Here is a 17548-nt window from a genome sequence, read left to right on the forward strand (position 1 = left end):
TTGAATTTTTAATATAGGGTTACCATATCAAAAGAGGGCACCCCTAAGAGAGAGTGTATCTGTATCAATATGTACCAACTCGTGCTGTTGGTAGATACTGGTACAGATATACTCCCTCTTAGGGGTGTCCTCTTTTTTGAAAGTTCAAAAATGGTAACCCTTTTTAATGGCAATTTCTGTACTCCAGTTTTCAAAAAGTGCTAGAAGCATACCCCAGCATAATCAAAATGAAGAACATGGTGCAAAGACTGTGAACATGTAGTGTAAAATTAATTTAGGGGAAATCTTAGCAGTTTTTCTGTGAACGTTTGTCTAAGCAAAAGGCAGAAGTTTCACAGAGCTTTGTTATTAATTCATGCTATACATGCCTAGGGCCATGGCTCATAATGGCATTCCTTTCTTCTTAACAGACTGTCAGGACTTTCAAAGGACATCCAGAAAGCCATAAGTGCCTATTTGTTGGATGTATTTCTTATATCCTAAAGGCTTTCTTTGATATGGACAGATCTTTTACATTCATGGGTGGGAGTTGCATTAACAAATACTTTTTGTTAATATCTCAGAAGATTCACGAGTATCTGATCTTTGGCTAAAAATAATCTGCAGTGTGTCAAAACCTCTGTAAGAGCTGTATGAAACAGATTTTTCAAACAGTGAGCAAAACCATGAATAAATGTGGAACCTAAAACAAATGTTCTGTAGCTTGAGAAAGCAAACTATTCATTTTAAGTGAGAGAACTGGAGAAAACCCTGCTTGATTTCTTGCAAGGTACTGACATTCTGTGCCTACTTTATGTGATATTTACATTCAACATATGTCTTTTGATGTCAAAAGTGTAATGATTCCGTTTTGTTTTTAATCAGGAGGCTGGAATGCAGATGGAAAGGGCCCTAATGTTTGGGACACATTCACCCATCAGGGAGGAGATCGAGTTTTCAAGAACCAGACTGGTGATGTAGCTTGTGGCAGCTACACTCTGTGGGAGGAAGATTTGAAATGTATCAAACAGCTTGGATTGACTCATTATCGCTTTTCTCTTTCCTGGTCACGTCTGTTACCTGATGGGACGACAGGTTTCATCAACCAGAAAGGCAATTGTTTCTTAAAAATAGAAGGTTGCAGCTTTAATTCAAGGTTATTGCTGCAGTCTGGCATAATTAATCCAGTATGCTATTCTGCAGCGTAGCTTTGAAATTGCAACTTTTTTTCAGAGTAATTATGGGATGATTTTTTTATAGGTTTGCAACAACTTCCTAATTAATACTCTAGATCCCCTTGGATAGCATGATCTTCTGGGATGGGAGGAGTATGATGTTCCCTACTATGTACTTTTTGTTTGCTCTAATTTTTTTTAAAAGTGATTATAAGTTTTTTCTATTTCATGGGATGGTGTAAAGTTACAATGAACCTCTGCAGAACTTGATAACCAGATAAGAGGAAAACTTTCTCATAGCATATAAATAAATCAATCAATCCCATGTTTGACAATAATGGTAAATGCATGTTGCTATTGTATCAGCATCAATTGCTGGCAATCTGAATTGCATAGATTGTCTAAGCAGGACAGAGTTTTCTGAAGATATTTAAGCAATATACTCCTAAAATGGCTGATGAGTGGGGATCTTGCAGGTCATTTTTATTATTTTTGTCCCTATAGTGGTTGAGGGTTCAGTCAGGACTGAGCAGGCATTGTGCAAGGTGCTATACAAACACACATGATAAAAAGAGACTACAAAGAGATCCATCTTAGTGTAAGATGACAAAACAGGAATAGGGTGGGAGGAAAGAAATGCAATATTCACAGACTGATCGAATTGATGGTTGGCAAATATGTTGGTCCGCATTGGTTCAGCTTTTTAATTTCAAATATATCTCGTGGGAGAATCAACGAGGGCAAAAGGTCATGGTTGAGTTAATAAACAAAGGAAGGGAAAGGCAGTATGGAATGCAGAGGACAAGGAGTGAGGGTGATGAGGACTGGAGGGGAGTGTGAAGAGTAGGGGAAGGGAAGCTGCATCAGAGAGGCTGTGAAGTAGAGTAGGAAGAGTGGTTTGACCAGCCATCCACAGAAGGAAGATGTCCCTCACAAAACAAAAGGAAATGGAATTGGATGAGGGCTTCCTCACCCCTTTCTTATTGCTGTCTGGACTCCACACTCATTCTACAATCTTTGTCCTTGGTGCAGCCTCCATCCTGGGTTTTACTTCCTCCCCCCATTCAAAAAAGGGAAGATTGGAAAGAGAACGAGGGGGCAAATTGATTAGCAAATTCCCTACTCCAGGACTGTGCAGCTCCGTACACAGAGCATGAATAATGTTCCTCTAAGGGTGTTCAAATTGCCTAACTTTGCCTCTACCTCTCCTGCATTCTGCGGATCACAACTGACTCCACAAGGACATGGTGGGCATACAGGAGCCATGAGAGTAGAGTGATGCAGCCACTGAAAGCATCCTTCCATAGTGGCCTGATGGGAAGGTTCCTTCCTGCCTCCACCAGAATTTCTATGCACAAAGCCTGTGTCATGGTACAGGCTTTCCCTGTTAGTTTGGATGGTTTTTGTGGCATATGGAAACTAAATTTTGCTGAGTATCCTTAGTTTACCCCTGAGAATTTCCTTCAGGTAGCACAGCTGGTGCTAGTCAGTTGTCACACAGCTGCCTTTTGAACAGGCTTTGGTATTTGGAAGTGCAGCTGGGGGATAGTGAGCAACCATAGAGTTGATAAGGAAAAAAGCTAACAGCATTTTAACCAAGCTCAAATAAGATTTTTGAAAATGTGCACTTGAACTCTCTTTTAAACAGCTGCCTGATTAATTTTATGAACTTTACATTTAGCAAAAGGGCAGTGGAAGGGCTTTTCATTTGGCAGGAACTCACTTGTCCAGTGCAGTGATCTGTTGAAGTAATTGTCACTGCATATCACGGAAAGGCCACTACTGTATCTTCTGTATAAACGTTTCTACAAAGAGCATGTGAAGAATTAGAAACTTTAAAGCCATGTCCTTTCAAATAAAACCATTCACATGAACTGGTTCACTATCAATTTCACACCTAAAACATGAGATATTTGGAAAACCTTTAACGTTTGTTTTCCAGCCATAAGGGGGTTTTCTTCTAAAGGAGCAATCTTATACTTTTACTCCTATAAAATGTCAGGTTTCAATCTACCTTGAGTTTATCGTTTTTATGTAGTGGTTATTTTTGTTTTGCTCTGCAGTTCTTTATCCCCTGTGATCTACGAGGAGTGAAATGTGTTAGCTGCAGAATGGCAGATTGCAGTGAGAAGGGAGCCAGCACTGGCAGACTGTGTGTTTGGCTTATTGTATCCAGCATGCAATTCTCTCCTGTACCTGACTTTAGCATTAGGTAGGACCAAGAGAGAGGGAGGCAGGAAAGAATGGAGAAATGGAGCCTGTATCCCTGGCAGAATGGGCAGAAACTGCAAAATCACATGGCAATCCACACCAACTTCACAGCTACGCACTCCGACTTTGCTCCAGACCTTAAGCCATCCCTCTCCCATCCAGCTGGTAACACAAAGTGCATTTTCCTCCTGCACCCTTGTTTCCAAACTGGTCCATACTAGAGTGCTCTCAACATGTGGTTTCCCCTTGGGACACAGACACACAAATTGCCAGAACCCTGTGTGCTGTTTTACTTTGCACTTTTAACTGACTGATGGGTACAAATGTAAAAATGATATCTTAGTTCATCATTGCTAGGTCACCAGATATTTCTTATGACACCAGTGATTGCCAGTGACATAGTTGCATTTCTCTTTTTGTCTCACACAAGCTTATAAGGCTTTTTCAATAATTAATTGAAATCTGGAAAATGGATAATTGAATCCTTTTAAAATTGCACTGACCATCTCCTATCAATTTCTGTGTAGTTTTGCTGTCTGTGTTAAAAAAGGCTGGTATACCAGCAAAGGACTTCTGCTTTCCCAGCTAAGGGCTAGGGGGAGAATCTCTCACTCCTGTGTGAGATGTTACTGATATGAATAGCCCTTTTGAAACCATGTGAATCACTGTTCACCAATGGGAGTAAAGGATTCACAGTTAGTTCTAATTGACTGTAAATTTGTACTTTGAAATTAATTTCTCAAGAATTAACTGAAAATTTTGATGAATTCTGCCCTCAGACATGTTCACGAATCTCCCCTAATTCTTGTGGGGTTGCAGTTAGAGTGGAAAAACAAACTGCCTGCCAAGTTTATTGTACACAAACCCATCAGATATTGCTGTGACAGTGACTGCATTGGCACTGGTTTATTCACAAGAAGATCCTCATTTAGTCAGGGGTTCTCAGTTTATTGCTGCATCAAGATGTTGGAGTACAAAAAAACAGTGTGGCTAGAATCTTTGAGACGAGACCCACCATATGGTATAACTTTGAAAGTAGGATAATTTTAAGGACTGTCTGTCAACTGACTATGTAGGTATTTTTGTCTACATTTTTTTAAAATGTTAGCAGACACTGAATCTGAAAACCAGTGCAAAAAATAGTTAGCATTATACCAACACATTCACTGTATTCAATACAGGGGGCTGATTAGTGATTCATTAACATTCTTTGTTACTATGTTAAAGTATGAACTCTCCAAATCATATATTGAGCTAATGTATGCCTTCTCTCTGCCATTGTGGTCGTCTTCAAACTGTCAAGTCTTATTCTTATTTAGGCTCCCACCTAATAAAACTTGAAGTAAAAATTTCAAAAGGGCATGAGTCCCATTTTCAAAAGAGATCTAGAAGCTTATGCCGCCTTAATGACTTAAATGAGATTTAGACTCTTCTGAGTGCCTAAATCACTTTGGACATGGAACTTAGGAACCAAAGTCCCGTAGGCATTTTTCAAAATAAATTCACATATCTGGGGCAAGTTCTTCAGTAATTCAAAGTTCATATTGTTATTTGGACTGCAATTGGGAAAGCCCAAAGTGAGATGGTTCTTGTGAAGGAGGAGGGTAACTGCTAGCCCATGTCTGAAAAAGTAACACCGGTTTTTGCATTTGATGCAATACCCATACTTCCAAGGAGGCTATTTAGTTTTATTTATTTCTAGTTAAACAAAACTAAAAAATGCCCATACAAAAGCATTAAGTGCCCAGGCAGCAACTTTAACTTCTAACAACCTCCCAACTGTACAAAAACAATCGTTAACTTAGCCAGCTGATAAAGCTCAGTAATAGAAAATCCTCATTCACTCTCCAGGGACACCCTTTCAAGTTTTGTCCCTGAAAGTTTGTCAAATAAAACTGTTGTTGGTTTCCCAAAAAGACTAGGTTCAGGCTATTTCAGACCAGGGGAGGGGTGTCAAGTGTCCTCACAGCGAGTGACCAACTGGTTGCCCCTTCTCTTCTATAATTACAGGAATCCAGCTTGAGGACCTCTGTTGTCTGCAGCTGTGGCAGAGTCTTAGGGAGAGAGTTAGTCTCTCTGGTGGGCTACTTCCAATCCACTTGAGCTACAAAACTTAAGACCAACGCAACCTAAATATCAATAGCAACTAGTGGAGAGCAACAAATGTTAAATAGGCCTGACAAGATATTCAATCTAGAAAGAGAACTGCTACACAGTGCCCCAGCTTCAGCCTGTAGATATTTATAAATTGTAGGATTAATTGCAATTGGCTAATTTGGAGTTGAGAAAGTCAGGGATAACAATACCAATGCCCACATCCAAAAGGAAATGGCTGACCCTTCTGATCAGCTACAAATCGTAAACTGCCTGCCTGATTACAACATGCCTTAATTTTGGTGAATATTGCACTTTTTGTTTTTTAGTGGCTGTATAGTTCTTCAGGGGAAAAATCCCTCCATGACACCTAGCTTTGGTACTGATCATACAATGCACTTTTTAAAAGAGTACAACCCACATTTAGGGCCAACTTTTTGAGAACTTCATTCCCATTCAACCATCTAAATGAAGAGCCCAATTTTTTAAGAGAGATAAGCATCCATCTGGTCCCACTGTACTCAGTGGAAACTCCTGTGCATTGCTTATTTCTGAAAATGTGGTCCTTTGGTACTTAAATGGCAGCTGTTGAATGTAGACAACTTCTGAAAATCTGTTCCTGTGGTTTCAAAATATATTTAGCAAATACCTCTGAGATGATAGGTAACCAAGAGAAAAATAATGCTACTGTAATAACAAGTTAGGTTTCTGCATTTTTAAGATAGTAAAATATGAACCCAACTTTTTTCTGTTAATTTTTTCAGGAGTTGATTACTACAACAAGATCATTAATGACTTATTGGCAAATGGTGTTGTGCCCATGGTAACCTTGTATCACTTTGATTTACCTCAGCATTTAGAAGATCAAGGAGGCTGGAGCTCTGATGCAATCATAGACACCTTTGATAGCTATGCACAGTTTTGCTTCAGTACTTTTGGGGACCAAGTGAAACTGTGGATCACTATAAATGAGCCTTATATTGTTGCTAAAGATGGCTACGAAAGAGGCATTGTGGCTCCAGGAGTAGTGGAACCTGGTACTGGAGCTTACCGGACAGCTCGTAATATGATAAAGGCTCATGCTAAAGCCTGGCACAGTTATAATTTGTTGTTTAGAAGAACGCAACATGGTTTTGTATCTATAGCTCTCAACTCAGACTGGGCTGAACCTCTCGATCCAACTTGTCTGGCAGATCAAGAAGCCACTAAAAGATATATGGCTTTTTGCTTAGGCTGGTTTGCTGAACCCATATTTATTAGTGGTGACTATCCAGACGTCATGAAATCCCAGATCTCTGCAAGGAGTGCAAAAGAAGGCTACCAGTCATCAAGGCTTCCAGAATTTACTGAGGAAGAAAAGATGATGATCAAAGGAACTGCTGACTTTTTTGCCCTAAATTATTACACTACTCGCAAAGTAAAGCACCAAGAAAATACACACAGTGAGCCAAGTGTTTCCAGGGACAGAGAAGCTGAACAAATAATGGACCATTCCTGGCCTCGTGCTCCTGGCAGCTCATGGCTGGCTGTCGTTCCATGGGGCTTACGTAAGCTACTGAAATATATTAAGGTACAGTGTGAGATTCACTTGATCATCCAGATTTTTAGTTACCTAACCACCACCAAGGAAAAGAATGTATGTAGTGCAATATAGGTGACTCCATTATTGGGAGTAGCAAAAAGCACCATGCAAGAGGATAAACAAATTGGCTTGGAGCTTTTTGTTTCATTTTTGCATCACCACTAACTAGAGATTTGGGCCGCGTCTACACGTGCACGCTACTTCGAAGTAGCGGCGTCAACTTCGAAATAGCGCCCGTCACGGCTACACGTGTTGGGCGCTATTTCAAAGTTGAAATCGACGTTAGGTGGCGAGATGTCGAAGTCGCTAACCCCATGAGGGGATGGGAATAGCGCCCTACTTCGAAGTTGAACGTCGAAGTAGGGCACGTGTAGACGATCTGCGTCCCGCAACATCGAAATAGCGGGGTCCGCCATGGCGGCCATCAGCTGAGGGGTTGAGAGACGCTCTCTCTCCAGCCCCTCCGGGGCTCTATGGTCATCGTGTGCAGCAGCCCTTAGCCCAGGGCTTCTGGCTGCTGCTGCGGCAGCTGGGGATCCATGCTGCATGCACAGGGTCTGCAACCAGTTGTCGGCTCTGTGGATCTTGTGTTGTTTAGTGCAACTGTGTCTGGGAGGGGCCCTTTAAGGGAGCGGCTTGCTGTTGAGTCCGCCCTGTGACCCTGTCTGCAGCTGTTCCTGGCACCCTTATTTCGATGTGTGCTACTTTGGCGTGTAGAAGTTTCCTCGCAGCGCCTATTTCGATGTGGTGCTGCCCAACGTCGAAGTTGAACGTCGATGTTGCCAGCCCTGGAGGACGTGTAGACTTCAATGTCGCTACATCGAAATAAGCTATTTCGATGTAGCGTGCACGTGTAGACGTAGCCTTGGAGACTTAGAGGTTTCTTGTTGCTATTATGCTTGACAACTCATGCTGAGTGTGAGTTACAATTTGAAATGACATATGAGGGTTCCATCATCTAGTGGTCTTCAGAAATGAGCTTTTGGATGCCAGCAGTCATGTTTTCCTGGCATGCAACCCATTGCTGGCAGTGGGACATGCTTTGACTACTAGTACCAAGAATTTAAGGAGCAGTGAGAAGAAGCAGATGATAATTCAGGAAAGATATTTTTGTGTTCTCATTAAAATAAGTAATTTCAGTGTCTTCATGGATATTTGCACAGATTTGCTCTTCTATTGTTAGTCATGAAAGGTCAGCACATAGAAAATTAAGTTAATAGGGTCAATGCAATTTGATGAAAACTAGTTTTGGATTGTAACTTAGAGAAGATAGAGGATAATGCACCTGATTTTATGGGTTTTTTACATCTTTTATGAATAAAACTTCTGCTCTCTTGTTCTAGGATATGTACAATAATCCTATAATTTACATTACTGAGAATGGGTTTTCCCAGAGGGACTTTGCTCCACTTGATGACACTCAGCGCTGGAAGTATTTCAGGCAGACATTACTAGAAATTTTAAAAGGTGCGTTTTTAAATTATGAAAGATCAATTGTGCAAACCTAATATAATTTCCCTGTGTGCCTATTTGCATTCAGCAATTGGCATTGATTCTTGAAGCTAAAACTCGCATAAGAGAGTAAAGTAATGTGATTAGAAAGAAATGTTTGGCAGAAAGGAAGGCAGAATATTTAGCAGAAAGGTAGCTTTAATCCTACTTCACAATCTTGGTATGGAATCAGATGAAAATGTTCATCACTGTGTGTTTTGGAATTGCACTCCTTTGATAGCTTCATAAAGCAAGAATGGTGGATTTGTTATTTCATATTTTATGGTCTCTCTGGTTTAAAAAAATGCACTTTTAAAACTTCATATTTTAGAGTCAGCTTTGCTCAATTTCCATAGCACCCACAACTAGGGGGCAAATCTCTAAAAGTGCTCAGCAGCCAGCAGCTGTCATTGCAAAGAATGGGAATTACTGCATATTGGGTATTTTTGAAAAAACTGGCCTTTAGATCTAAGATATATTCTTTATTATAGAATATGACCCTGTTGCATATAGCTTAAGGAAGACTGCATGTAATTAGCTTCATGCAGGGTTTGGAATGTTCACACAGTGAAATTCACTCCAGTGCAGAGCTCATGCATCATTTCAGTTCTGCTTTAGCCCTTAGGAGGGGATTTTCGAAAATGCTCAGTGCTGGCATAGCTCTTTTGAAAAATTATAGGTCTGCGTTCCTTGTGCAGGCTGTATGTTCTGGGGTGACCCACAGAGAGTCAAGCTTCCTGAGACGTATCAAATTAGAATGAGAAAGCTCAGTTCCTTCATGAATACTAATTTCCCTAACATGTTTGTTATATGTGAACACAAAACATGAAGCAAATACTATTTAACGTTAGTAATTTTGCAGCAGTTCCTTCCTCTTCATTTTACTTGCCTTTTGCCTTATCTTTTTTTATAGTTTCTTTCTTGAATCAGTTCTCATTGAAACATTAACTTCAAAAAAAGCTTCTATTAGTCTCTTCTCAACATCCTGCTCATTCCAATTCTCAGTTTGGGCTGACCATGCTGACTCAGCAGGACAGGGTTTTGTTTCTGCTCAGACTTCGGGAGAGGTTTGAAGAGATACACACTTAGCTCTCATACACTGTAAGCTTTTTGGGGTAGGGACAATCTTCCACCGTGAGCTCAGTACAGGAATACACTTTGGCCTAGATTCTCAAATGTATGTAGGCACCTAAATACTTTGAGTATATGGGCCTAAGCATGTGTGTAGTCCAACTGAAATCAGTGTACGTGGAGATATTGTCACAGGGTTTTGTATCCAAGGCCAGTAGGAGCACCTAGTAGTGATACTCCAGACTACATCACACGGGTGAGAATCTGTGGTTGCCTTGCCGATAGGGTAGTATCAGTAGTACTGTTATTCAAAGATGTGAGTCTGTGACCATCTTGCATAATGACTAGAATCTGTGGCATGATCACTCCACAACCAAAATCTATGGCCACCTTACTGAGCAGCAGGTTCAGTGGCAAAATCAAGCAATGGCAAAAGTCTGTTGATGCCTCCCCTAGCAGCTAGAGTTAGTGGTAATGTCACCCCACATTGAGAATTTGTGGCCACCTTGCCCAGTGGCTGGGGTCAGTGGCAATGTCATCCACTGGTGAGAGTCTGTGACTGAGCGTAGGGTAACCCAGGCCCATCCTCCTCCACCAGGTTCCAAACCAGGGCCCTTCAAAATGATAGTTCCAGTACATAGCTTAGGAGTGAGTGCTCTTATGCCAGTTCTCTGGGTCACTTCCTATCCCTGTTTCTGTTCCTCTGTCTGTGCCCCTGGAGTCCTCCTGGGTCACTCTTTCCCTTTCAGCCGAGGCTTGTCACCCTTGGCGTCTGCAGTTGAAAGGCCCATGTTCGCTTGGCTATGCAGTGCATCCCCAGTCAGATGGAGCCCCAGCGTCTTGTCTACAAGAGGCTGCGGGACCTAATTCTTCTCCTGTTCGACCCATCCAGACTGAGCTGAGTGGCTGCCTTTGAATTTTCCCTCCATTGGGAGCATGCCTTCAGAAATGAGAGGCTCTGGTTTTCTGCATCTGGAGCAACTTCTTAAACCTCACCTCACCAGTGTAGGATTGGTACACTTTTCCCAGTTATGCATGTGCATAAGGGCTGTGTTAAATCAATGCCTATGTTTGTACATGGCCAAGCATGTATCCCATTCTGCTTGAGGCCTCTGTACAGCACAACAATAGAAATGTTAACTACAGTAGAGCCCATATTTTGCAAATTAATTGGGACTGAGGAGTTCATAAGATTGAAAAGTCCATAAAACCAAACATCTCAGAATTATACTACCTAGACAGGATTTTCTAGATGGTGCACTGTATTGTTCCTTGCCTTTCCAACCATGGTAAGGTGATTTCCAATGCACTGAAGCCATTTGAATGTGAAACTCCCACAGTTGACTTGTTCTTCAACCCTCTACATTATGTGATTTTTAAAAAAGACTATTGACTTAAATGGAAGTTAGGTACATAGGTGCTTCTGAAAACCTGCATCTCTGGACCTCTACGTACCTTTTAAAGTCTGGCCCTCAAAAATATTAGTCTCATTCAAGGTCTGTGAGATTTAGGGTGCTCAGTGCCAAAGTCACTTTTAAAAATGAGACTAAGACTACAGCTACACTGTGCCCTAAACTCAAAATAAGACCTGCAATTTGTGCTATGCAAATTGAGTATCCCATATACAATTTGTGATATGCAAATTGCATACCCTATTTCAAGTGTATTTTCAAATAGGTTATTTCAGTGTTCGGTGCTGTCCACACAGCAACAAATGTCGAAATACTGCACTATTTTGAGGTATCCCTGAGTCTTCCCTCAATGAGGTGTACAGTGATGCTGAGATTGTACAACAAAATGTCAAAATACTGGGCGTGTTTCATAGATGCAGAGTAGCTATTTCAAGATACCTTAGTATCCCAAAATAGCTCTACGGTATAGAGGTAGCCTAAGGTTATTAAATCACACAGGGACTTTGGAAACTTTACTATGTGTAATCGTGCCTTCATGGGTCACCACTGGGAACACCAAATTCAGGTCACACTACTCAGAAGTGCGGAAGACATACTCCCAAATACTGTTGATTCTCCCATGACATACAGCAAATCACCACAAAAGTAAACTTCTGTCCCGCCACACTGGCTACCAAGAAGTCATACAAGCATTTTCCTGAGGTAGTCCAGTGTTATATTATCACCAAAACCAGTGGATTTAGAGATTAATGGTTCTTTACAACCAATCTCATCTAATAAAAGGTTCTTATGATCCCAAAGGACCAGCCATACATCCAGATCACTGTATAACTCTGATCTTAACCAAAAATCATGTTGTTCCCAATCCTTTACTGTCTAAAATCTAAAGACTTATTTAGATTAAAAAAAGAAAGAAAGGTGATACAGTAGTGAAAATTGGTGTTAGGAGTCAAATAGATAACAATAATTGCAAAGGTTTTTGTTCAGGCTTGTAGCAGTGATGGAATAAACTGCTGTCTTAAGTCAAGTCTCTAGTTACTTGCAAATCATTGGAAGGATGTCAGTTCCTCTGTTAAACACCCCCATTAGTAGAAGTCCATAGTCCAGATGTTTGAGCAGTAAGTAAGCTGGAGTAGGAAGAAAGGGAAAATAGAGGTGTTTCCAGGGCCCATGGGCAGTGGGTGAAGCTAGGGCTGGGGGAAGGCAACCTTCTGGCCCTGCTCATGCTGCTTGAGGACCCCCTGCTTCTGCCCAGGATCCTGAAGGAGCCAAGCGTTCCCTTGACTGTAGGAGCAGGCTACAGCTCCCCCAGTGAGAGGTGCACATCCACAGCATTTCCCCTAGGGTGGAAGCACAGTTGGAGGGTGAGCAGCACATGGTCCCAGCCCTGGCCCTAGCTGTGGCACAGTGCAGGAGGAGGGGGGCACACAACTCCAGACTTCCCTCAGCATGGGGAGAGTGAGCCCTCCCAGGCCTGAAGGGCACACAGTGGACAGCCCTCCTGGCCCTGGAGCAGGGACTGTGACCAGCCCCAGCAGGGCTAAAGCCCTAGGAGATGGGGGTGTTGCTCTGAAGGCCTGTTGGGGATGGGAGTTGAGTGTGGGAAAGGATAAGCTGGCAGTTTGGGAAGGCATTGACTTCCCTTGTCTCTTATACTTGCTGCCCATGCCAGGGACTTTTATATCCTTGGTGGGCATTACTTTAGGAGCAAACATTTTGAAATACAGATATAGAGCCAATACTCTTAACTTCAAGTAAGAAATGATAGACAAATACAAATGACATAACAACAACCCGCAAATTATAAGCTTTTCATAGTCACCTCTCTTGATAACCTATGAACAAGATTTGTTGCAAGCATATAACAGTGACCTATCTGGTCATATTTAATCAGACAATGTCACATCAAGATAGACTGAAAAGTAGACAACAAAAGGACTACTTAAGTCCAATGTTTTGGTTCCACTGAGATCCTAAAACTGCCCACTGAACTGCCACCTATTTCTTCAGGCACCTAAAATCCCCAGGTGGGATTTTACATTTCAACTGAGAGGACATATGAATCTGCCAGTGAGCATGTGCACAGTTAACTGAGGCACCTCAGTGCCTCGGCTCAGATCCAAACCTCAGTGGGATCCTCAAACTGGCATTCCTCTGCCTACCTCACCTGTGTGGTGAAAACTACGGGCATACTCAGCAGGTGCATAAACTGGGAGGAGATGAGGCTGCTGGCTGCTCCCTTGAGCCCACTGGTGAAACAAGATGTAGGATACCTGGGTTCAATGTCCCCTTCTGCCTGAGATGGAAGAAGGATTGGAACTTGGTTTCCCACCTGTCTGGCAAGTACCTTAAACAGTGGCCTATAGACTACTCAGTTGGGGGCTGCTCTCAATCTTGCCTGTTGAAACTGTTCCCCATAGGTACGGGAAGTAGGAGTGTAACTTTCCCTTGCCTGGGAGCAGGCTCCATTGGCCCTAGCTCCTGGTAGCCCCTCTGGGGTCCTGCTGGCCCTTCTGGCTTTGGCTTTGCAGCAATGACTTCTGGTCCATCCAGTCTGGGAGAGCTGGCAACCCTAGATGTGATCCTAGCTTGAGGCAAGGAGGGACACAAACAAGTGTATGAGGGAGGGGGAGGGGTACAGTTCAGCATGCCCACTCTAAAAATATCTCCAGCACCACTGCTGTTCCCCTCTGTGTAAATAATTACTCACAGGATCAGAGTGAGAGCGAATGATACACTAGCACAGCTGTCAGGGCACTCAATGGGCAGATTCATTTTTTGCGTTCTCTTGCATCAGTGTATAAAGGCAGATGAAACCACTTAGAATGGCACACAAGGAACTCTGGATCTTTATTCAATCCATTCTTTAAGTGATAGGAGTGAGTGAGAGAGAAAGAAGAGATCGGGGGTAGCTATAGACACAAATTATTATGTATTTGGAAAATCAATGTTTGAACCAATCAGATGTTTGTTTGTTCGAATTACTACCTAGATTTTATACTAGTTACTTTTCATGGTGTTTTGTGGTATCTTTATATTGCTGCTTGCTTTAATAAGTATTACTGTCATTCCAAAGCCTCAAGATGACGTAAATGAAAGTGTACAGAGAGAATATTACACCATCAAAATGAAGCAAGCCATTGCAGTTTTCTGTATATTCTGCTACTGAGTTGAGATGCCATGAAAAGAAACCACTTTGATCAATAAAGCAAAGTATTAGACGTAGTTAGATAAAATGCAAACAATGCATTATCTCTTGTGAAGTTTTACTAATATTAAATAAAAACAGCAACTGGAGTATAGTGTTATGGCTGAGAATTTGAACCCCCAAATATCAGGGCACAAAAGCTGTGATTTCTACAATACTTGTTATTCGGCCACACTGCATGTGTATGTTATGTTTATGCCCTAACACATCCATGTAATATTACCAACTTCATAATTTCTGTAGGAGTCTTGTCTTTACATATTTTGGTTACTCCGTTCAAATTCTCAACTGTAACATTAGTTATGTCAATTGAAGTTGCTCTTGTTAATAGATTTTTCCACAATTTTATATAATAATATCAATTTTAATTTGTAAATTTCAATGTACTGTACAGAGAAAAGTAAGCATTTCAATCTCAGTTTTGCAACTATAGAAATGGAGGCAGTGAAAGTGCAAATTTCCCCAGGTCAAGGAACATATCAGTGGTAGAACTAGAAACAAAACCTTGGTTTCCTGATTTTAATCTAGTGATGTATCCACTGATCTGTATGATGTGTGTATGTGAGTATAGTATATAACTGATATATAAATATTTATACACACAACATGCATTTTGTAATAAGCACACATTTGTTTCAGAGTATGATAGTCCAAATATACACAGTATATAAGAATGTCTTCATCTTACTGTATTAAAAATACTGAGTGAAAAAAGAAATCACATAATGTACCTCAGAGTAGCTGATCTGCTTAGGGAAGGGTAGAAGAGCCCCCATTTCTGAGTCTTTGAAAATAAACCTGGCAAAGGTATTAGAATATATATTGTAGGGCACATTACATCACAGGTAAGGGGATAAACAAGATATAAATCTTTCTTATCTTAGGCTGTATGATTATATAAGTCTGTGGGCAGAACACTTTGAAAGATTTGAGTTGGAAAAATACCTGTTTTACTCCTTTTTTCATGCTGGGATAATCAAAAACTAGGCAAGTGGAGCTTTGCCAAACTTTGTAAAAGAATATCTTTGGGAAGAAGAATTAAAATAAAAAAGAGGAGTTTCAATCTAAAGGGTAATTAAAGTATTCATATCTATAAATGCTTGAAAAGAAGGCTTCCGTCTCCATACAATTTCCTTATAACAGTTTTACAATTAAATGTGGTTTCTACTGATTATCCCCTGCTGGGAGGAATTTTTTGTTGTTGCACTATTTTATTTTGTAAAAGTGAAGCCTTTAAAGATCATTTTTACGGTAATTTTATAGTCTACTTGAAGTTTATGCATCCCTGGCTGTTAGTCAGCACATACACACAATGTGAAATTGGCTGGGAGCACCACAGAACCAAGGAATACTCTTTTAAGGAAAAAAAATGGGTGGAAAAGTTATGGGAGGGAATAAAATAAAGCTGGAGCAGAAGAGCTTAACAAATGGCATGAGAGGCATTTTCTGGTGGCATGCTCAAGGGGTTAATGTGACATGTAAATTATGAAGCTTCATGTTACACTTGGTCACATCCAGAGAAAAGAAAAAAAAAACCTGCGATGGTTGATAAAAGCAGGATTAGGATCAAACGTACATGTTACAATCTTTAATGGAAAGAATGCACGGAAATTTCCCCGCCCAGATGGTATTTGTTTCACACATTAGAAATAGGCCTCTGACTCTGGTATGTGATGTAGATGGCACAGTTTGGGCTGCCTGCCCACTACCGACAGTTCTGTATAAAGAAAATTGCAAATTAAATAAGGCTGTTTGTAAACCATAAATCTCTCTCTTCAGTAAAGCATTGTTTTTGCAGCTAAAGTGTTAGGTCTTGCCAGAACTTACTGGGGTTTGGGTGACATTTGGCACAAAATGATTCAATCAAAGAACGAAGTTTATAGACAATAGTTGTTGCAAGTGTTTTGGTGTGCTTTGGTTAAGCAACAACAAAAACTCTTCTATTAATAATGGGGGGGTCAGTTACAGGGGGCTTAATTATTTAAATATTTTACAAATATCAAAAGATCAAGATTTTGTGGTATAATAATATATAGTGCTTCATCTACTCAATTTCTTAATAAGAAACTTCATAAGACTTTTTTATGAAAAGCTTATATATATACACATATATATATGTAGCAGAAGTCTGCGCTTAATGGAGAAGAACATTTCATGTATCTATACATGGAATCACACTAAATAGCTGGTCTGCTTGAAAAAAAAGTAAATCGAGCTCCTGCCTTTAATGGAGCTCTAGCCTGGTGTAACGTAATACTGTCTAATTGGACTAATACTGCCAAATGAGTATGATTCCTTGTGTTTGAGCAGCTGAAGCTTCCATGTGGTCTTCAAGGTTATCTCCATGCATATTGTACTGCAGAAACCAGTCTAAAGGTTATCATGGAACGAATAAGCATGGTAACATTAAGAACCAGAGACCTGTCACAGCTGTCTAACTTATGTTCAAAAAGGGGGAAAAGCGTCTTTGGCATCTGACTTCACTTGAGAGTTACAAAGCATAGCCATCTTCTGATTGCATTTTTGTGCTGTGCAGCCAATGAATCTGGTCATGTGTTTCAGAATGATGGCCCTTTTCACACATAGTGCCCCAGCAGTTTAGAGTTGAAGTCCCCAGATTCTGCATTCTGTCCTTAACTCAACTTCTGTGGGTTTTGGAGGAGGGCCCCTCTGTTTCACAGAGCCAGAGTTTGATCTTAGGGAGTGCTAGGAACCTAATCAATTTCATCAGGCTTTTGCCAATAGGTGAGGGTTAATGACTGCATGTGCGTCTTGAGGCTTTAAGATTGAGTGCATTTTATAAAGCTATATAAAATATTCCTATGAAATCTACCCTTCACTTTTACCTCTTTGGATATTAAGGAACCTTTCAGAATTCTTCTTGCTTGTATACTTTTCCCTGCTAGTGTTAACCAGCCTGGTCAAGACTGGTGATTTGCATATTCCACAAACCACACACTTACCAGCAGTTCCATCCTCGTTTCCATCAACAACTTTAGTTGTCCATATTTTACAGTGTGCTAATATTTAGGAGAGTCCAGATGGGCAAACAGGGGATCCCTTGGACAACGAAGAGTCATCATAGTACAACTCTAAGTCTGATTGGCTGCAATATTACAAGTATATCTCATTCATTTCACCCTGCTCCTACAATGTTTGCCTTTGCAGCTGTTCCCAAACAGGCAGACTTCCTTATAGGCTCTGATCTGAGACTGCATCTGTCTGTTCCCATTTGCAAGTGTAGACTGCTGTGACTACTTACTCATTATGAAAGTGCAATATTGGGAGATTTTTTTGAGCACCCAAAGGAATTCTAGGCCCTTCT

General features: G+C 40.9%; 1 protein-coding gene across 2 annotated transcripts in view; it reads left to right on the forward strand.

Annotated features, from left to right (window-relative positions):
- Positions 1 to 17548, forward strand: part of LOC142012420 (cytosolic beta-glucosidase-like) — a 91525-nt gene that overhangs the window by 56079 nt on the left and 17898 nt on the right. For both annotated transcript variants that reach the window (XM_074992555.1, XM_074992554.1), the window contains exons 4-6: positions 865 to 1092; positions 6224 to 7029; positions 8385 to 8508. In XM_074992555.1, the coding sequence (XP_074848656.1) occupies positions 865 to 1092; positions 6224 to 7029; positions 8385 to 8508 (1158 nt within the window). The remainder of the gene's footprint in view (positions 1 to 864; positions 1093 to 6223; positions 7030 to 8384; positions 8509 to 17548) is intronic.

Source organism: Carettochelys insculpta, chromosome 4 (assembly GCF_033958435.1).
Source record: "Carettochelys insculpta isolate YL-2023 chromosome 4, ASM3395843v1, whole genome shotgun sequence".
NCBI classification, from domain to species: Eukaryota; Metazoa; Chordata; order Testudines; family Carettochelyidae; genus Carettochelys; species Carettochelys insculpta.